The 22,547-nt window shown below is 40.1% G+C and overlaps 1 protein-coding gene across 1 annotated transcript in view; it reads right to left on the reverse strand.

Moving 5' to 3' along the window:
• Positions 1 to 1,102: 1,102 nt before the first annotated feature.
• The window catches only part of OTOA (otoancorin), a 42,060-nt gene continuing 20,615 nt past the window's right edge, over positions 1,103 to 22,547 (reverse strand). The window contains exons 20-30 of the mRNA XM_074885859.1: positions 22,142 to 22,332; positions 19,911 to 20,004; positions 18,627 to 18,756; positions 13,376 to 13,563; positions 9,135 to 9,290; positions 7,560 to 7,702; positions 7,022 to 7,158; positions 5,944 to 6,041; positions 3,855 to 4,047; positions 2,598 to 2,687; positions 1,103 to 2,032 (exon numbers count right to left, since the gene is read on the reverse strand). Coding sequence (XP_074741960.1) covers positions 2,620 to 2,687; positions 3,855 to 4,047; positions 5,944 to 6,041; positions 7,022 to 7,158; positions 7,560 to 7,702; positions 9,135 to 9,290; positions 13,376 to 13,563; positions 18,627 to 18,756; positions 19,911 to 20,004; positions 22,142 to 22,332 — 1,398 coding nt within the window. The 3' untranslated portion in view covers positions 1,103 to 2,032; positions 2,598 to 2,619. The remainder of the gene's footprint in view (positions 2,033 to 2,597; positions 2,688 to 3,854; positions 4,048 to 5,943; positions 6,042 to 7,021; positions 7,159 to 7,559; positions 7,703 to 9,134; positions 9,291 to 13,375; positions 13,564 to 18,626; positions 18,757 to 19,910; positions 20,005 to 22,141; positions 22,333 to 22,547) is intronic.

Genomic DNA, 22,547 nt, shown 5'->3' on the forward strand with positions numbered 1-22,547 from the left:
ATCTAAACTCTGACTCACATAATGGTAGACGGAATCACTCCCAGGTACATTGACAGAAGAAGATCATTTTCAGCTCATATAGATTTTTGAAGTGCTTGGGATAGCTAAGTCACATATCTGACTTAAACAGCTGAACTGGAAATGTTGACTGTCTTCTTGACTATGAAAATATTCTCCTGCATCTTCACTGAAGTGCACACAGAATTCAAGTCAGGCAATTTCTAGAAATCAAACAACTTTTTAGTACTTTCACATCTAAATGAGGCAGAACTTTTTAATGTGAAAAAACAGATAAATCTTTATAATGTATTTGATTCATTAAAGCATTTTTCGGTTTCAGTGGGCATTCGCATGTATTTGCTGGGATTGATAAAACAATTTTTTTTCTATTTAAATAAATGTCGCAATCTACTGTTTACAGGCAGAAAAGGAAATGCAGTGGGAAAAGCTGGAATCTTATCATTAGCATTAGAGAAAAAGGTACAAGGCAGTAGCAATAGTAGTTCTTTGCTCATAAAATGCAGAACTAAAGCATGTAGTATTATCTGTAACATCATGTCACATTTGTTAGTTATAGGCAAAGGTAGTTCCTAGAGCAGCAGATTGCTAAAGGGGGAGAGGGAACAGGAGGGAGTGAAAAACAGCCATGCTCTCACTGCCTACTTTGCCAGTAACAAAGCCCTGAAAATCAGGTGGGCTCCTGCTGCTGCAGGAATTACAGAATATATGGGACCATGGTGGGAGCTGTTACTCTCAACAGCAGCACCAGCTAACATTCGTCCTTCCCCCAGCACCAGCAAAACCAGCAAGCCTCTTCCCTCCAGCGCTCCCTCCCAGCCCCACTCCTATTGCTTCACCACCTGTAGCAAAATTTCAATTCTGCTTTCTGTGCTGAGAAGCTAGATGTAATGTTTGCCATAAAGAGATACAAATAAAAGTTTGAAAGGCATTTACTACAGTACGGCCCTAAGTGAAAAAGCTAAACTTTTAAGTCTATGCATTGCCTTTTTTAGTCTAGAAAAGATAAAGACTTTTGCAATGGCAAAATGGAAAACTGTACCATGCATTCTTGCCATAAAATCACACTGAACGACATCAAAATGTATGTTCACATGCAGAGGATTTTTAATATATGTTTTTTCCGTTGTTTAAAATACTGAGGCATGGCATGAAAAATATTAGACATGTAAGCTATACGTTGATAAAACATATTAAAATATTTGTCATTTATAATTATGAGAAATTAGTTATTACAGAGCTTGTGAAAAGTACTGGATTGACAGTCCTAGTAGTGTGTAGACCCAGTGAACAGTTTTCCCTTAATATTCCCAGGTGTACGGTTCAACCCTACCTGAAGCGAATGGACTACCTCATGATGAACATAAGCAGGTTTCCATGGTGCATTCTGTTGCATGAAATAATCACAGTATTGCCAATGCCCTCTGTGTCAACAGGTCTGTGTTGAATACATACAGCCATGGGGAACATTCCACACAGGTGCTTAAATTGTAAGAACACGTCATCACTTCTTATCTGAGCAGGATTTAAACCAGGAGCCCAGAGATTAAGTTATTTTATTGCAACAGCAGTAACTTTTAGTATGTTTTCTACTACGTCACACAGAAGGATAGTCTCTGTCCAGAGGAATGTACACTCAAAGTATGAGAAGAAAACCCAACAGATGGATACAATACCGTGACCAAATTAGCCAACGTAAAAAGCACTGGGTACAATACATCACTCTCCAAATAACAGGCTCCTCCCTAACACGTAAACATATCTTTCAGTGATTTTCTCATGAGACAGACAAGCCATTTCCCGTTTTGAAATTTGTCTGAAGTACTTGGAGGGCTCCTGTCTTACTTGTTAATGGTAAAGGCAGGGAAAGGGGATACTTCACATCACGGTGGCAGATGTTGCTTTTCAGAAATTAACCACTTTGCACTCAGGCATCTCAAAGCTTCTTGATTCTACTATTCATGCTGAGCTGCAACTCTTTATCTCTAGCATCTCCTTTGTAAGCTCCAGGACACTGAAAATCAAAAAGCGAAGAGAAATATTAAGTCTTTTGATGTACCTTGATTTGCAGTCTTAAAGACTAAGTAGAACACTTAAGCGTTTGGTTTGCTTAATTGGAATTTATACCTTAAGCCCACCAGTGCTCTTGTTACATTTTAGCCTGTCAAAATAGTAAAATCCAATGAAAGTTAATGGCAACATTCTTTTAACTGGAGGATATGAAAGTGGTTGTGGAATAAAATCTTATCAATAGACTGGAATAGGCAAAATACAGATTAATACCAACAACATGTTCCAAATAACAATGCAGTAATGGATTGGTGTTACATGGAATTTTAAATATACTTTTCTTAATGTTAAGGTTGGCTTTACAGTAAAGTGCTTTACCCTTGATTAGATTCTAAGATAGTCTAACAGAGGTACAAGACACCTTTGTAATACAGAAAAATTATTCAGAAATTGTTGTCTGTATTCAAAGCAGGAAGAGGGTCTCATAGTCCTTCACCCTGTGTTGTTCACTGTTACAGGTGAACTATGTTTCTTTTATAAAGCTACCTCTTGTTGAAAATACAACTTACCTTAAGCTTAACAATCGTGGATTCAGAAAGGCAGGTGCAGTGTAAACACAGCACACAACCAGATGCCGAAGCCACTCAAACAAGGAGCACCTGAAAAGCAGAAAGCATTGTGTCTTAGTGTCACAATACAGTCCAGGTCTAGTACAGACTTACCCACCCCAAAGAGGTGCAACAAATTCCAACATTTGAATCCCAATTACATTCAGCTGCTCAAAAGATGACAGTGGCCAGAACGGTCACTTCCAGTTTAATGCACACAGCTCTGAAGAGAAGCATTTCATAGGGGTGGTACTCATTAGAGATAAGAATAATGAATGAGAAGCTCAAGAACTCAGGTGATATTTACCCAGAAAACTCCTCCCTTTGGCATATCTACAGAGAGAACAGGTCACACGCATAAAGGAGCTGGGCTGAGAGCACCACTTGTGCTTCTGGGAAGGTCTGCTCTAATTCCAGCAAGGGCATCATAGCAATTTAGTTCTCCTTACTCCTATTTTAGCACCTCACTATCCCTCTCTCTTCTTCAACAGCTTATGTCTCGCTGGTGTCACTAGAGGCAACAATATTTGCTGTCTGATAGGGATAAATTCTCAGCGTTGGCTTGACTATGTGCGAACTCTTACTCATTGTAGAATGTCCATTAACATACTTGTCAGGATAACTTGCCCAGAATAAACTGCAATATGGAGAAGTAAAATGTTAAACCACTGAAGCAGAGTACTAAGAAGCTGTAATTCCAAATAGGATGGAAGCAGCAGGAAAAACTATTCAAGGGGTCCTACAGTCTGGATAAAGATGTTAATCTACCTCAGTGCTACCTCCTTTCACTTGCAGCTCTGCAAACAAGGTTCTGCTGCAGATAAAAGTTGTGATCTGAAGGTCCGGAGATGGAGAGCCCTGCCTTAAATTTAGGTAAAGAATATGGAAAGAAGGAGAGTCAAAAGCTCTCTGTTTCAAGACTACATTTTACACAAGCTAGTGCTTAGCATAGTGTAATGCTTCTAGCAGCATATAGCTGCTAATGCCATCTGACAGTCTTCCTCCATTATCTCTTGCTGTGGGTAAATCCAACAACATCCTTGCTGTTTGTCTTGGTCAGGCATGTGATTCAAGGCATGAGTTAAATAGTTGATTAGAAAATTCGCTGTAACCCACCTTCAAAATAGAGGTCTGATACTGGTGGATGCTGCGAGACTGCATCCCACTGGTGTGTGTCCCCTTCCCTTCTAAGCAGGAGGAGGGAGTGACTCTACTCACCACTTGCAGCTGGGGTTTGCATTGCCTGGGTAGTGCTTGCACCGCTTTGTGTCTCTGGGGTGCTTGTCCTGGCTCCGTCCAGTGCCAGCTGAAGGCTCTGGAGCTGTGATGCATTCAGATGCTCACGCTGCGATCTGGTAACCATGGCGGCATTTTCAGGGCCCAGGTTTGCTATTTGTTCTGGGGACAATGCCTAGGATGAATAAAAGCCAGAAAAATTGGTTTAGGCTGTCAATTATATAAGGCAGGTAAGGACTCAGAAGTCAGCATTGTCTTGCATTTGGAATGAGGGGAAACAGCCTTCAACATTGTGTTGCTATAAAAGAGCTCAATAGAGCTTAAAAAAAATCCTCTGCATTTACTTCACTGACCACTCATCTATCTTTCACCCTTCTCTTTGCTGCTGGGATCTGACAGCTTGAGAAGCTTTCTATGCCAACATTGTATTGGACACTTCTTCAATATATTGCTGGAGTTTAATTTTCCAGCCATTTCTTTTCTGATTTGTTCAAAGACTGATGACATTGTGCATCCTCTTGTGTTTTCATTTTCTTCCTCTTACATCTGCTCTCAAGCAACCTCACTTGAGCCTATGTTTGAGCTTTGATTACAGTTAGCAGCAGAGCAATGAGATGAAAAAACCCCCATGCTTAAATCTCATTATTCAATTTTCTCTTTTAGACTGAACATCTTCCAAGTTTGGTCATATTAAAACTTGTGTTAAAAATGAAACACGGCAATCATAATCTTATGGTAATTATCTTGTATCACATAGCAATTAACCAGTTTGTAAAGCCTGCATATATTGGGCATGCTGGATTGCTTTGATTCTAGTTAACATTCTGCAGTCACAAGAATTTTAGCCCTCCTACACAACAAGCCTTCTCTGCCGCAACAACTCTGCATCCAGGTTCTGCTTTAGAAAGACTAAATTCCACTTCCAAGTAGGTCAGAGATTGGAGTAAACCCTTCTCAATTTTTCATTGTCTATTAAATGGTGTGCTCTTTTAAACTGAGTAAACTCACTGAAATGCCTACAGATCCAGAAATTTTGAACTGAGCCTCTTCTTAACTCAATTAAAGTCCGTAATACAATTTAATTTTTCATAAATCATAATCTGAATAATGTATGCAGCTGTAAAATTAATTTATACAAAACCTGTATAAAAACAATATCTGCTTTGCATCTTTCAAATACAGAAAACTCTTCTGAGAAGGTGCCCTGTTATTTGTTAAGCACATTTTGTACTATCATTACTATTCTTACTAACAAAAATGTACGCTAGTTGAAAGAAATTCCACAAGGTGCTATACATCTTCAGTTTTGCCTGTTTTTCAAAGAAATAGTTTCACTAAGGACATTTCAGGCTTATCTAAACTGTGGTACTGTGAAGAACAGTTAGTGTTCAAGTTTTTCTATTTTATGGAAGCTGACACAGTTAACTATCTGTTTAGTTCATCTGTCCATAAGTACATTCCTTGCCCAAGCATCTGAAAAGAGACCAGCCTAAGCAGAATATTAATCTTGTCACTAAGTCAAATAAAGTCTGGGGAAATGATCTCAAGATCCATGTTCTAATTTCTGGTCCACATTCAGAACTGCTGTAATTAGATGTAATTCCTTTCCGATCTGTATCTGCCTGTACAATCTGTTTTTCAGAGCTAACTCAGGAGAATGTTGCCAGATTTTAGGATAATAAAAAAAGCTCTTACACAGTCAGCAGAGAAATTTGTAGCTATGATAGCATCCTTGTAAATGTTAATAAATAGAGAAGAAAACTCAGATCTGAGTACAGTGTTGGAAGAAAGAGAGTCCATTCCCTGCTTTCTGTCCCTAGATCTTGCTTTTTCCTTGGGACACATTCAGAGGAATAAATAAAGCTTCTCTAGCATATTTTATGGCCATCACAAATACAGATGATATAGCTGAAAGTTAACGTTTCAGATCCTTGACTGCCTCTCATTTAACACACCATAGAAAAATTCTTGCTGAAACCCAAAACCAAACTATAAATCAGTGCTGTGGTTTGTTTACGCTAGAGTAAAAATGATAGAAATTTGGTTACTTCTTTAGTAATCAAGCTCTTACTTGGAAAATTTCAGGAGGTATACATCTTATTGCTATTGGCTGGAAATATGGCATCAAGTTTTTATCAAAAGCTTTTAATTCATCCTCATTTAAACCACCTAAAAAAAACCCAATAGGAACAAAACTCAGTTAATATTCCTTTTGTTAGATTTATTTTTAGGCTAATACAAATTTTAAGCATTTATACAAAATATCTGAGAAATGGTTTGCTCCAGTGCATTATGGAGAGAGATACTGTTGGTTTTTTTTTTTTCTTTCTTTCATCATATTCCAACATTACAGATCATCTGACCTTAACCATTGGTATGGAATGTACTCTACCTGAGTTACTTTATTTTGGAAAAGAGACAATGATAAAAATCAATAAAATCATAAGCAGTGTTATCAGGGAATGCTTGTTCACAGCCTCTTCTGATGCAAGATTAGGAAGCGCAAGCACGCAATGGGAGTTAATTCTTCACCCATTAGGTACTTACAGCATGGAATCATTGCTGCAGGCACTGGGGATGCTAAAATTTCTGAGAGTTCAATGTGCAGTTAAAGGATCACAGAGAAAAGAATCCATGAACAAAATTGTGTGACCTCTGGCTCAGGAAGTCTCCGAGCCTGTGAGAGCACTCTGGAGAAGTTATCACTCCAGGCTAACCCTGCTCTTCCGCTCTTCCCTGGGCAGCCCATTCTTTCCACCGTTGGAGGCAGGATGCTCGGTCAGCTAGAGCACTGCTCTGACCCCATACAGCCACTCTTGTAGCACCATGGTTCACAAATAGTGAGTGGGTCTGAAATCCTGGTTGGTTTTGCCCTCCTTGATTTACCCTTTCCAAACTACAGGACCCAAACAACTTCAGGCTGTGCTCCCCGAGGTCGGTTTGAGCAGATTCAGAGAACCTTATGGACAATATCACAACTTTTCCTTAGTGCTAATGAAACTGCTGGATGTCCATCCCTGCAGGTGACTCTTCTCTGGAACAAATGTCTTTTGCCAGTCTAGAAAAATGCGCTGCTACGTGAACCTGTCTCTTAATGCTTAATAACAATGCTTCAGAACCATCACCATCTGGAGTCTGAATTTTGTTACCTGCTATAGTACCAATCTCCTGTAAAATAGAGCCATTCCAGCTGGTAGCAGTGCCAAACACAGATTCTGTCATCTTCTTAAACTGTCTCAGAACAGGAGTGCTACAAAACAACAGGCCAATTCTTGCAACAGCAGCACTGCAAAAGGCAACAAGGTTAATGTTAAATGCTGCAATTACATGCAATGCTAAATATGCCCAGGATATACTTAGTCTGCTGTAAGAACACTGTAAACCCATTTTCAATTTAAAATATATGTACACAAATTGCATACAAATGTTTAATGCTTTGAGCAAAAACCTGGGTTTCACAATGCACCACTTAAATGGTGGGATATAAATGGCAGAGGAAACCTAAAATAGAATACATTTTAAACAACTAGTGTACACCTTCTATAACAGTTATTGCCTTTCTAAAAGCATTTAAAATGTAAAAAAGTGTCCTTTAGGCTCTGGAAATCTTGAAGGAAAACAAATTGCACAATAAATTTTATCAATAGAGATACTAATAAATATTTCATTAAGTATTAAATGCAGTACCTGAATTCAGCAGTCCTTATGGACATTATTTCTGTGGAGTTCAGAGCACAGAGAATAGCTCCTAATCCAACTAAATCAAAGCTTTTTAGTGTACTGATCGTCTGGCCAGAGTCTTCTAGAAAACCTTGCAAAATAGATCTCGCCTACAAAAGCAGTAAGATATTATGCATGAACAGAGTAAATATAATTGAAGATTTTGTTACTAGAATCTCAAAATCTTATGAGAAGCTACGGACCACATATAATCCTGAGCCTCCCCAATGTAATTAATTGGAGTTTTGCCATGGCCTTCAGGAGGAGCACTGTCACCACCTATACGTGACACTTAAAAAGGGCACTGTTACACAACCACTTCCCAAGTGCTAGTGACTTGAAAACACTCTGTGCCTCTTCTGCTGCGTCACAGGGAAACACTTCACCAGAAGAAACAGGCGTTGAACTGCCTAGCAGAACTGCCCAATTCAATGAAATTGCTAGAAGACAAATTACTCAAGGGGATCAATATGAAATTTTTAGTTTTTCTAATACTCAGGTTGTCTTGTCTTATTTAAGTATCATATATAGGTGGTGACCTGTGTTTAGGATTAATTTTCAGATGTGAATGGGATATTGGTGTCAAAATGCCTTTGCAAGCCTAAGTCATTTAGGATGGTGTTCATTCTAAACTAATAATTTAAAAACTGTGTGTCTAGCTTAAGCCTGCCACCAAGGCTTCCTACAAAGTCAGTGAAAGAAACAAGCATCTTCCAAGATTTCCTAATCTATCCACTATTCTGAGCCTCAAATGACTAGCTCAAATTGGCTGCCTAACTTTTAGACAACTGAAGTTAGGCAGGATAAATCTCTTTTAACTAGCTATTCTTACCAACAGCAGGAAATCTCAAAAGCCAACTAGTATTGTATGAAATTCTTCCAAGTGCTTCCTTCTGATGGTGCTCTTCAGAACAAGAATCTATTAAAGAGATTTGTGATGTTCTGCCAAAGCTGGCTGCCACCATGTCACCACCTGTGCAGCCGAGGTGCCCTGATGGTATGGGTCACAGTCAGAAATATGCTCTCAGTTGCATACAAATAAAAGCTCTGAACTCTTATTATGAAAGTCCCATTGACACAACTAGAAATTATTCAAGGAAAGGAAGAAGAGAGGAGCATATCTGCTAATAACTTAGACTTCTAGGGCAATGGATGCTGGGGTTGGGGGGCACACTACCTCTTCAGTGATTACTCTTAGTTAGGAAGGGCTAATACCTCCTAGCAGCAGTGTCTATTTTGGGGCCAGCATGAGAAGAGCTGCTGACCTCTGTCTACTACTTAGTGGGCAAGTGCTAAAGAACACACTCGTCGCCACCACAATTAACAGTGATTGATGTCCTCTTGGCCATCTCACAGGGAAGCCAGCAGCCAGCCAGACATCAGCACTGACCTACCTGCCCACTTTCACTGGGGTCACAGCTGCAGAAAAGCAGCAGGGAGTATGGATTGCTCTATATGTTTCCTAGGTGATTCCAGGACTTCAGTCCCAAACGGTGTGAATCCCGAGCCTTTCACTAGGAGCACATGCAAAAACATACTTACCTGGGTAAAAGTCCATTCTGTTTGCTGACTAAGTACAGAAATGGTGTCGACAGAATGCAAATCCAGCTCTTTGATTTCATGTTCAGTGAGTGCCAGAGCAGTGCGGCCCAGGGAAACAATATGATAACTCTTCCAGTCTGGCAGCGATCCCCAAACCTTTAGAAGAGATTCATTAATGTCTGTTGGATCATTACAAATCTTCCTCTATATGCACCATTCTCAAAACCCTTGGTTTTAAAAGTTCCCATAGCTGAAGTATGCCTCTTTGCACACAAAAGGCAGAGCTTAGGTATTGTGAAGGTTTTCAAGGTTCTACACTAATAATGATTAGTTTATCTAAAAACGCTGCAATTTGTACAGCTTGAGCTTGTTGATAAGTCAGCGCAGGGACTGCTGGAAGTGCTGCTGTAGGAGCAAGTACCACTGAACACAATAAAAATGCAAGTCTGTGTGAGATCCACACTGTTACACAGCTACCACAAAAGCAGCACCCGGACTACCCAGGCTTCTACAGCAGCTGCAATTACTCCAGTGGAGTGACTTTAAATTGCTTTTGTGACCAGTCATTCTTGCTCAGTCATTGACAAGGAAAGCAGAAATCGAAAGTAGAGAATTGGGTAATACAGTCAAATAGCCAATTCCTAAAGTTCAGATTTCTAGTTTGTGTGCATACAATATTTAAAAAAAAAAAAAAGTGTTCGTACAGATACAGTTAAATCTGTAAAGCTCTGTAAAGACAAAGAAATAAGCAGGGGTTCTTCTAAAACAGTACCAATGTATTTAAACTGTCAAGTTCCACTGCTCTTAACTTCATCTGTGATATAGTTACAGTGATTCAAAAGCTGCCACAGAGCAGCCCTAAGAAAATTTTGATTTCAGGAAAAGGTCTGCCTGAATAAGGAATAATGAAAGTCCATCAAAAGCTGAATTTTCAGAGGCTAGAACTGTCAATTACATTTAGTTGAAAATGATAGAAGACAGTAATGAGTGGTCAGTATCTCTCAGGATGTGGTCAACTGTCTTTACAGAAGAAAGACACTGGGTTTTGGCTGGAGGAATTGACTTGAACAAGATAAGCATACATTTAAAAAAAAAAAGCACTCCCTTTAAAATTCTCATATAGTTTAGCAACTTTGCTTTATGTCAGTCAATACATGACAGTTTTCTGGTACACGATTGTGCTGCTAACTTCACACAGAAAAATAAAACTAAAAGCCTGGTCCTGGGCTAAGTTTACCAATCATGCTGTCTGATTCATGGAAATATTTATTCCATTTTCAGGATATCTACAATTTAACATTTGTTCAAAAAATCAGAAAGGTCAAAGCTAGTAAGGACTTGCAGAAGGAATATCTCTGCAGTTGCCTACTAAATTGTGTTTGTACATCCAGATACATATGAAGCTGTACAACCTGCATAAAATTTAAAAAAAGGGCTAGATCTCTAGAATAAGATACTCCTTACGCAGAGTTGCAGACCATCTGCTGTTCATACCAACGTGCATATCCAACACAGGGCAGCCTCAGGACTGCCGAGGTGCTCTTCTCAACTATGACCCTCGGGTTAAGGATTTGTTTAAGAGATACTTTGCTGGACCTGCACCTCCTGACTGAGTTTCCACCGATCTTTTATGTTGGTTTTATGATGTCATAAAAAAAACAGAAAAAGGGTCTAAGCCTGGGAAATGTCAATCTTTTCCAAAGAAAACAGATAGTAAAAACCATTAGCCCAATTTTAAAGCTCTTAATTCTCTAGCTTAAGAGATACATGAAACCCATGCAGTTAAAAATGTCATGTGTCTATTTCCTGATCTAGGTCATAAACTACAGAATTTGAAGTATTTCATAAATAGTGTTATCTGACAGTGCTGGATGAAATCTCAGACATAACGCTATAAATAACACAACACATGAAACTGAAACACTCTTTTGTCCTCAGTCACCTAGAGACTACAGATCCATACATCTGTTACTATCACAAAGCTTGGAGACCTTCCACTTACAAGTGAGCTAAGCTTCTTACTTTCATTAAGACACAATCTGATAACTAGACTTTCTGAATTAGTTTGGGACTGTGAGTAGTATGCAGTTTCTTTTAGGGGAAATCAATCAATTTAGGAGAAATTAAAGCTGTCTTAATCAAACCTTTAGTCAAAGATGCCCTTTAGTTAATAACATAACAGCATCTTATGCACATAATTTCAAAGAGCTTTGCCTGTACTCTCTGATTTCTCGTGCTTCACCTTCAGTATTAACAGCATGCTGCATATTGCAGATATATAGGAAGTCTGTCTTTGTCTAGCAGCAATCTGTCTTACAAACACTCACACAGACAGACTATAGTTTCATTCAGTGCACTACAAATCTGTGTATCTTTGAATTGAATATAGCTGGGATGTAAGTGTATTAACCTTGTTGGCAATTTCTCTACACAGATATCACTCTGTAAGTATACCATTATGTTGCACTGCTGTAAAATATTTCAGTTCCCACTATCTCAGATGAGCACTGTTTTTATTTTCTTCTAGAATTATATTTTTTTTTCCTTTTTCCTACTCACATGTCTCTGTGCAGACAGAGCGAAGCTGTCTTGGGAAGAAAGCATTTGATGCAGTGGGCTGTTGTCCTACTGCAGCAAGGCAACAGAGGCAGAATTGCAGAGAGTCACCATCTGCTTTCGAAAATCTGGTTAATGCCACTTCTCTTTGAGCACCTGCAGTTCAGGAGTTTAAAAGCTGAGCTTCACTGCTAAAAACTGCACTGTTGGGCTTATCTACCCAAAAGTCATGGTCAGCTCCACTACTTTGGCTGCAGCTGCTGGTTTAGGGAGATGCTGCCCAGGCCCACCTTGCCCCCTGCTCCAGCTTTCCTCCAGAAGTCACAGCCCTCAGATCTCCAGGCATCTGCACTTGTACTACTTGCAGCCAACTGCACTCATAGATGCTTCCTAACCTCATTCTGTCAGAATGACGGAGCCTAAAAAGGACTTTTAAAACATTGGATCATTTTGACAGAACGGGATTACAAAGTAGCTAGCCATGCAGAGATAGAAGCAGAGAGCAGACAACCTCCAGCAGATGCTGGTGACAGGAAGCTGAAGATAGGCTGGGGATGGTAGCTTCTTCACCTCTGGGTTTTCTGCAACCAAAACAATTTGTCTTATTGCACCCTAAGGCTTTTTCCTGCTGAAACAAAAGTATGTTTGGGACACTACCTGTTCCTTGGCAGTGCAGGCAACCACAAAGCAGCAAAAGGAGGTCACCCCCAGGGAGGACTGCAACACCAGCAACAAGGATGGAGCGAGTTCTGACTTCCAGCCCACAGCTGGCCAATGCACTGCTGATGCTCTAACACCCTGCTGATGCTCTGCCCCAGACACAGCGTGTGAACTGCACCCAGCACTGCACTCTGCCCTGCATACTCTGGCACAGATCCTGTGCTGCAGTGCCAGATGGGGAGAAGCTTTAGTCCCAGGATCCTGCACTGCTGCTGCAGCACGGGCATCAGGTACGGGCTGAGCACAGGGCAGAGACCTCTCTGAGGAGCTCAAGAGGAGCTGCATTGCTGCACTCTGAAAGAAAGAGGTGACAGCAGTGCTGCAGGAGTGGTGACAAGAGCTGAGACTGCAGCTCTGTTCCTCTCCATGAATCTACAGCCTGGCAAAGATAGAGGTCTTCTTTCTGCTGTGTTTCCCTAACTTGCACTCACCAGTAACATCCTAGTAAATACAGACTAAATGCATGTGGAGTTTTCTCCTCCCTAAAATTTCCTACTGATGGGTTTGTCCCTGTCTGTGACAAAAAGGTGGGAGAACAAACTTTATTCAGCTAATAAGAGCCTCTTTCAGTCAGTTTGGTTTTACACCACTGTAAACTATATTTAACATTGATGTAGACAGTTTAACATGCAGCACTTAATTCTCAGCAGGCCAATCAACAGCCTATAGTACTGCTTGCTGATTTTCCATTTCTGAAAGAAAAGTGAGATGCAAGCAACTGGAAAACAATTCAAAAGTAAAAGTAGTCTTTTTTTTCAGCTGCCAATAACTCAGAACCACTTGCCTGTTGACTCCTGCAAGAGCAATAGTCTTCTATCACCATCTCACATTATTTTCCCAATAAACAACAGATATTCTTGCAGTAGTAGTGACATTGCCATAGCACGGTTATTTTAGAAGTGCATACTTCAATAGCAGCAAATCAAATTATGGATTTAATTTTCTTTCACAGACAGAATAGTTACCTGCTTGGCTTTTTCCTTCAAGACAATAAGCTGGGAGCTGTTAAAACCTGAGACAGTCCCAAGAAGTTCCACATTTTTGTCAAAAGTCCCTGTGTCCATGCATTTCAGTTCCTGAACTGACCAAAAGACATTTGCTTCTGCTAATTTAATAATTTCATCTGAAGAAGGAGCTCTGGTTCCCAGGCAATCTGGAAAAAAAGTCAAATAGCAAGAGTTTTCTTCAAGGAGACTGAAAAAAGAAAAGAAAACAAAGCAATATAGAGATTTAAGAGGGTGACAGACTATGAATTAACTGCAGCTGATGTCATACTGACAAATTAATTATCTTGCAATGAAATAATTTCTTTAAATATTTACATTGTTAACATCCTGTATATAAAACTAGAACTTGCCTAACTTGCAAGAAATGGTATATTCTTTGTCCTCCAAAGGCAGCGCATGCTGGGAAAGAAAATAGGAGCAGACATGTATTTCAGAACAGTTTCAATATAGGATGCCACAATAAAACTAAAATCTGGATGTGTGCAGTAAGAGTAACCAATATCTTGCAAGATTCTTTCAAGTCTAATTCCCTAAAGGCACCAAAACCCAGGCAAGGGCTTATTCTGAGGTAAAACCACCATTTGCTGTGAGCCTTGTTTGAGTAAGAATGAAATGCAAATCTTTGGGATGGCCTCAGTGGAAGTCTCCATACAGCTATGTCATTGCTCACAAAAAAATGTTGCAGCTGAATAAACTTCTCCACGTTCCAATAGCACATATGTGAATCTAGCTCAACAGGAAAGTAACAGACATGAGAGGTCCTTTTACTCTGAAATAGCCTGACAAAGATGTATGTCTTGTAAGACTTGCCTGACATTTAAACAAGGTGAAGACAGAAGCTGGATGTGTCAGAGAAACACGGTGCTTGTTCTTTATGTCAAGCATGTTGTTAAAATGTCAGGATCCAGAGAGGGCTGTTCGCTTACAACAGAACTGTTTGGGCAGACAAACTCCATTTAAAAATCTTATTTATGGTGAGGTTCTGGCCCTATGCATGATCAAACAAAACAGTTTCCACTGTGTGTTTTAACAAATCCTGGTCTTTGTTGGCATAATCTACCTCTAATATTGATGGAAAGCAGAAATTAGAATCCTAATGTGGTTGCTTACTGCTCTCTCTTCTGTCACTAATTTAGGAAAACCGTATTAAATAATTATCTAAACCAAATAATCCCTACATGTCTTCAGATACGGTCATTACCAGTAAAAAGCAAGAATTTCACAGATGCTGTGCCTGAGCTAAGCTCCCCCAGATAAATAAATTAAAGCGAGGATGTACAAAGTAGATTTGTACTTTGAAAGGAGGCAGAGGAGGGATTTATTTGCATCAAAGGAAGCTGCAGTAGTGGGTAGAACACTGAAAAGATTGAATCTGTTGAGCAAACGAAAATGTTGTTCAGCTTCCACTGTACCAGCTGATGTTCTGCTCTCCCTTTTCACCGCCCTCTTGTGAAGCTGCATTGTTTCACTTTCCCCTGCTGCAAAAGGTCAGCTTTTATCATGTAAATACTACCCATCCAGACACAATGTCGTTCCCTTCCCCAAGTCATGAAAACCTAATATTTTGTGTTCTTGGAAAAAACATTCATTTTATTATTTGTAACACACCAGCTACATTGGCGTGATTACAGAGGGAAATACTAATTAGACTCCTGGCTTTGCTTCCTGTATCTGATGCTACTTCACTCTTCCTTTTGCTATATAATCACATTTAGTTTGATGAAGAACATATTATATATATAATAAATTATAACATCTCAGTGCTTAAAGTAAGCAACTTGAATTCTTTTTCCAGCACTGCCACTGCTTTCTGGTAGCATCTCGGACGATTCCTGAATTTTGTCTCATATGTTCCATTTTGCCTTAAGCACCACCTTTGTCTTTATCTTAATGTAGACATAAATGTAAGAATTCTGTCACTGGTAACTGTTACTGTTATTAATATTAGTTCACAACTGGACAGGGGGAAATGTAGAATAGCAGGTTGGTAGCATGAAGAGCATCAGTGTTATTTAGAGCCATTTTCATAAGACCCAATTTTCTAGTGATTTGCAAATCAGCCATAAAACTCCATTCCTTATTGCAATCACCGTGTGAGTTGTGTGGAATTGGTAAGATTATGTTTGGTAACAGAACTTCAATACCACACTTGGACTGCAGAAGTATTTCTTAGACTAGCACAAACAATCCTTCAATTTTTCATCTCCCAGACTCTCCCCTCCAGCTGAGCTTGTGTACCCCAAGTAAAGAATGAAAAGCCTCCATAGCCTTGGAGCCAAGTTATCCTTTGACAAAGGTCATTAGCTTCACTGGCAGGTTTATATTGGTCTTGCAATGCAGATGTGACAGCTCTGTAACTGCACTGGCCATGAGTTAGTCTGATTAGAGAAGTCTTTGGGTTGGAGACCATCTAAGGAACCTGAAGGTGCACAAGTCCATGGGACTGATGAGATGCATCCACGGGTCCTGAGGGAACTGGTGGATGAAGTGACTAAGCCACTATCCATCATATTTGAGAAGTCGTGGCAGTCCGGTGAAGTTCCCAGTAACTGGAAAAGGGGAAACATAACACCCATTTTTAAAAAGGGAAAAAAAGACGACCTGGGAAACTACAGTCTCACCTCTGTGCTCAGCAAGATCATGGAGTGGATCCTCCTGGAAACTACGCTAAGGCACATGGAAAATAAGGAGGTGACTGGTGACAGCCAACATGTCTTCACTAAGGGCAAATCGTTCCTGACAAATTTGGTGGCCTTCTACAATGGGGTTACAGCGCTGGTGGATAAGGGAAGAGGAACTGACATCATCTACCTGGACTTGTGCAAAGCACCTGACACTGTCCCACACAACATCCTTGTCTCTAAACTGGAGAGACAGGGATTTGATGGATGGACCACTTGGAGGGTAAGGGATTAGCTGGGTGGTCACACTCAAAGAGTTGTGGTCAACAGCTCGATGTCCAAGTGGAGAGCAGTGACGAGTGGCATCCTCAGGGGTCGGTGTTGGGACCGACGCTGTTTAACATCTTTGTTGGTGCCATGGACAGTGGGATCGAGGCACCCTCAGCAAGTTCACCAACGACACCAAGCTGTGTGGTGCGGCCGACACGCTGGAGGGGAGGGATGTGCCATCCAGAGGGACCTGTACAGGCTGGAGAGGTGCAAACCTCATGAAGTTCAACAAGGCCAAGTGCAAGGTCCTGCCCATGGGTCAGGGCAATCCCAAGCACAAATACAGGCTGGGTAAAGAGCAGACTGAGAGCAGCCCCAAGGAGAAGGACTTGGGGGTATTACTGGATGGAAAACTGACTATGAGCCAGCAATGTGTTTGCAGCCCAGAAAGCCAACCGTGTCCTGGGCTGCATCAAGAGAAGCATGACCATCAGGTGGAAGGAGGGGATTCTTGTCCTCTACTCCACTCTTGTGAGACCCCATCTGCAGTGTTGTGTCCAGCTATGAGGACCCCAGCATAAGAAAGACAGGACCTGCTCAAGCAGGTCCAGAAGAGGCCATGAAGATGATCAGGGGGCTGGAGCACCTCCCTTATGAGGACAGACTGAGAGAGTTGGGGTTGTGCAGCCTGGAGAAGACTCCACGGAAACCTTATAGGGGCCTTCCAGTACTTAATGGGAGCCTAGAGGAAAGCTGGGGAGGGACTCTTGATCAGGGAGTGTAGTGACAGGACGAGGGGTATTGGTTTTAAACTGAAAGAGGGCAGATTTAGCTTAGATATAAGGAAGAAATTCTTTACTGTGAGGGTGGTGAGACACTGGCACAGGTTGCCCAGAGAAGCTGTGGCTGCCCCCTCCCTGGCAGTGTTCAAGGCCAGGTGGATGGGGCTTTGAGCAGCCTGGGCTAGTGGAAGGTGTCCCTGCCCATGGCAGAGGGGGTGGAACTAGATGATCTTCAAGGTCCCTTCCAACCCAAACCATTCTATGATATGAGTCTATGATTCACATTGTTGCTACCCAGAGGCCTAAAAAAGCACATGTAAGGACACAAGCATACTGAAATACCCGATGCTGGATGCCAGTCCAGTCCTGTGGCCCATGTCTAAAGAAACATGATTTATGATCTGATGGTTTACTTGTTTAAGGAAGAATGAATGTCATGCATACAGATGGACTAATACTCTGCTATTCCACCAGCTTGATCCTGCTTTTTTAGAGCATGATAATTGTGTAATGACTCCTCTGATCAACAGAGGTCATGTTTTTTTTTCAGGCTATACAAAAATACAACTCTGTGGAACACCCTCTGTCTGTCTCTGTACATGAATACAGCACCATCAGGAGCAAATTCATTCCCAGAGACACACAGTCATCATTCAGAGTTGCTGTTATACAAGCAGATGGATTTCCATGGTGCCTCAGGGCTTGCTGAGAGCTTGGACCTGTATTTTGTTAGGCAGAGAACCAAATGGGAGATTTTCAAAGACATAAAGGCAGACAGTACCAAACTCCTTGAAATTGTTGGGATCCAAATTCCCATTAGTGCTTTCAAAAGCCTCCCCCACAGCAGGGTTGTTTTCCATGGCACAGGATGGCATAGCTTAAAAATTCTGCCTGGGTGAATTTCAACTACGAGAAAGGATACAGTTATAATAATAGAATATAGTTAAAGTATGTACCTTATACAGAGAAAATGATCCATTTGTGACCAGAGATTCTAATAAATTAGTTTGGTTGCTAATTAAAATACCTTTTAGATTATAACAAACTTTGTCCATTTGGAGAGACAAAACACAGTGCCACCCATGTCAGATTCAACAACAGCCGAGTCAACATACGCTCTTGTCTGGCAAAGGATTAACTATGTGCAACCTTCTGGCACAAAAGTAACTTGCCACCTTCACTGCTTTTTAATTCAAGGATTTGCACTTAGATTACAAAGGAAAGTAAAAATAAACAAACCCCTCTAATACAAATCTTTCATCTTTTTCCTTTGGGCACTGAGGAACATTCTGGGAGATGCCGAACCATCCTGTAATGAAATTGTTTCAGCAATCAGCCAATGCATGAGACAACTACAGGCAACAGAACGAAGACTCACTATTTTTGCTAAAAGTCTGAACCTCTTTTAAGTTACTCAGTGCTCTACTTCTTATTGTCCAGTTTCTCAGAATGTATTTGATGACAAGGTGAAACAAAAAGTCTGTTTGAACTGCACCACCACTGGCACTTTGTACAGATACCAGGTGAAATACTGACCAGGTCTGGTGATAGATGATTCAATGTTGGCAGTGGCATTGGAGACAGATTCAAATACAGTTGAAAGAAGCTCTTCAGCTGAAGAAATTGGTCCAATTGTCTTTGCTATTTGTAAAATGGTATCAGGGAACTTCAAAGGGAAAGGAAGAATATAAGTAAGATTTCTTTCTCCCTTTTAAAACAAATCAATTTGCAGAGAAAAACTTGTGCAGACCTCAGCAAAGTAGGAGTTAGTGATAGCTCAGCCTCTGTCCTATTTGTGCAGATGTTTCAGAAGAGGAGAGTAAATTGGTTGCTACTGAAAGGTCAACAGCGTAAGTTTGAGGAGGAAAAAAAAATTAGAAACAAAGCAAATTCTGAGTGATTCTCCCCCTCTTGCATGTCCTCTCAGGTTCTGGCAACACCTGAGCCCTGCCTGATTGGAGTCTGTGTCCAGACCCTTCTGTAGCAATGAGTTCCACCATTTTAGTATGTGCAATACAGAAAGTACTTAATTCTGTTTGTCTTACATTTGCCAGATAAGTATAAGAATTGAGGATAGGGACCCAATTAAATGATGAGAAATAACTTTAACCTGTTCACCTCTTTTAGGCTTTTTAGACCTCTCTCCTCCACGCTGCTAGACACCTTCCTTTCAGTTGAAGAGTCCTATTCTATTTGGTCAATTATGAGCATTATCTCCTGAGGAAAAGTTGCTGACTGTGCTCACATATTTCTGCTGAGGAATGAATTCCTCATTCCAGTATAGTTTACCACCATACATAAAAACTATAAGATTATAAGAACTAAAGAGGGCAAAGAAACTACAAAGTGCAATGCTGAGGCTATCAGTTATTGTTACGTGTGCTACACCGGCCCTAGGGTAAAGGGCCACATAAGTAAATGTTAATTTGATCAGTATGTTCCCATTATTAACAGGATAAGAAACAAGGTTTACAGCTGGAAGGCAGGGGAATGGAGAAAACAACATTGCAAGGTGTAAAATACCAAAAATGTTTGAGTCTGCATCACTATAAACACACCCTTTTTTTTCTACATGTCAATGTACAATCATCATTGTGTACATGCAAATAATTGTTTATACTATCATCACATTCAAGAAGAAATCTCAGAAATTTTGATTGAGTCGAGAATGTGTGAAACATTAACACATGGCTCCTTGCCAGGAGAATTATCTACCTAGTTTAGCATTCAGGTTACATAATTTAGACTGCAATATGACATTCACAAATCCAAAATCTAATATTATCTTTTACAAATTTAAAAATTATAATAAAAGCATACCTTTTCAGCAAGGACATTTAATTCCCCTTTTGACAGCAGAGCTAGGAATGGTCCAACATCTAATGTTGTTTCAGCTGTCCAGTTGTTTGGGGAGCTGAAGAAATATTTTGGAAAATTATGTTAATGAAGAATGTTTGCAATCAAAATTATAGTAAAATTTCAGTTTTTCTTATACTGTATCATATAGGAAATACAGATACTCCTATGCCAATGTGATGATTTATGCTTATTAACATTAGATTGCATTTTCTCATCTCTCTGTGATATACAGGGCATTAGTGGAATTCTCAATATATTCAGAGAAAGCCTTCAAATATTGTGGTAACGGATATCTCTCTCTCTCTCAATAGTCATAGTATTCTTAGCATTACAGTGTTCAAGCAAGAAGAAATAATTCTTTTTTTAAAAGAAATTTTACCATTTTCTATCAGGTTCATACTGCAATAGTAATCCACAAAATGGTATCAAAAGAGAAGTAGAAACCTCATAACTAAAATTGAAACTGTCATTTTTTCAAGAATCTTATCCTAAGGACCAATGTGGATAATACTTCAAGCAAGCAATACTTATCAGTACTTGCTTATAAATTAAAAAAATATATATCCTTTATTCAAATATTTAACTATTTGCAGGTTTACAGTGGCCATTTTTCACTGCTGTTGGGCAACTGTAGCTTTCTGTGATGCCAGCAAGAGCTATGGGTGCTCAATGTTTCTGAAAAACAGGTCCATCACACATGGGAGAAGTGGAGTTTCCTTCTCATTCTGAAACGATTGAGTTCACTAAACAACTTGGGAAAGTAACTCAGTGTGGCACCAGTCTGCTGCCAATGCTGCCTTTTTAAAACTAAGGGAGAGAAACATGAAACACAGGTGATGGAACAGAAGATTTAAATCCACACTTTATTAGCTCTGTATTTTTGTCTGCTATTTCATTCATATGCAATGTCAAGAGTTACAGAAGGCAGATCTAACACCTGGGAGAGCCACATCTAATGACACCTATGCCATTTCTGTATGAGAGATCAATTCTATGATAGGTACCGTATCCCTTGAAATAATATGCTAAATTATTTGTGGGAATTTCAGGTCTTAAAAATTAAGTTCAGGTTCAGTTCTGAGTGGTGCTGGGTGTTTCAAAATGTATGTAACTTAGCACTATACAGATTTGGTCTGTTTGATACAAATCTGACATATGTTAGCCAACCCACTTGGTGATTGACTCAAGAAAGCACTTGGATAAATAATTTTTAGTCTGAAAGAGCCTGAAGAAGATAGTAGTAACAAATCTATTACTAGCACATATTTTCACAGAAAACTGTTATTTGGTTTGCTGCTCCACTATTAGGATGTTTGACTAGACAAATATTTTCTAAATAAAATAAAATGAAATATTATTTAGCACAGTGTGTCATGATTCAATGGAAAGGATCTGTATCAAGATTAATGCAGGGATGGGATCTGGTGGAAAATACAGCTATTCCATTACCAGAAAAATGCTGACTAGGAGGAAGCTGAATGAGCAACTGAAATGATTAGGTGGATCAAGTGACAGACTTCAGGGCTGAAGGGATGGTTAGAAACTATGCATTCGGTCTTCTGTTTCAAATGTAAGATACTTCTAAGAGACAATGCAAGAGAGAAACAGTATATTCTTGCCAGAGAGAGGATGGCTTTGTTTTTTGCATGACTGATACAGCAGTGTGGTTCCAATCAGCCTCCTAATCTGAGTCATTAATGACATCTAACACACTATCTGCTTTGTTACTTCAGTTGGTTGAACTTTATATCCCTCTGCTTCTTCTCTAACTCTCTCCCATTGCCACAGGTGCTTGCAGTCTTCTTTATTTCTCTTCTCAGACCAACACAGAGTATCACAATTCCATTTTCCCATTCTTTGCATTCCTGCGCCATTTTTTGCCTGTAATGCCCTTTCTCTTGCCGTGCCACAGAGTCCGTTTGCCTGCCCCTCCTCAACCATTACACTTTCTCTCTTTTTCCTCTGGGACTCAAGTCATGCAGGGTGTTCCTGGGGTTGTATTTTGTTCCACAGTTATCACGTTACACACAAGAACAGAAACATCATTCTAGTGGACAGAGACCCCAAGCTTGGCCAGTGATAGAAGTTGCTTTGTGCTGTTTTCATTGCAGTTCTATCTGGGCAAAACAAATGGTTGGTATTTGCATGGCTTAACCATCGGCATAAGCAAGGTGGTATATCTAATACTTTACCCATATAACTCAAGGAGTTTGTATTTAATTTCAGTCTTCTGCTCGTGGCTGAGCTGTTGGCAGAGTTTGAATTGATGAAGGGCTGTAGCCATTGCCTTCAGGGACATTCTGCCATGTAGAAAGGCTGGAGGTAAGTGGCAGATTAGATTTCCAAGTAGGTCAACATCATATTCATCAGCCACGGAGCCGTTCTGAAACAAGAAGCATTTACCTTGTTGGCAGAGCTAATCTTGGCTCTTGCCCTGTATCACTCAACTGCATCACGACACATTTAAACTCTGTGACCCTTTAGGGAACAAAGATACAACAGTTTGCACTGGCAACTTAATCTATAATTTCTGCTGAGACTACTTTATACTTTTTGCTTTTACCAATGCAACTGGTGATACTTAATAAGCACTTGTCA

Source organism: Strix uralensis, chromosome 16, assembly GCF_047716275.1.
Source record: "Strix uralensis isolate ZFMK-TIS-50842 chromosome 16, bStrUra1, whole genome shotgun sequence".
NCBI lineage: Eukaryota > Metazoa > Chordata > Aves > Strigiformes > Strigidae > Strix > Strix uralensis.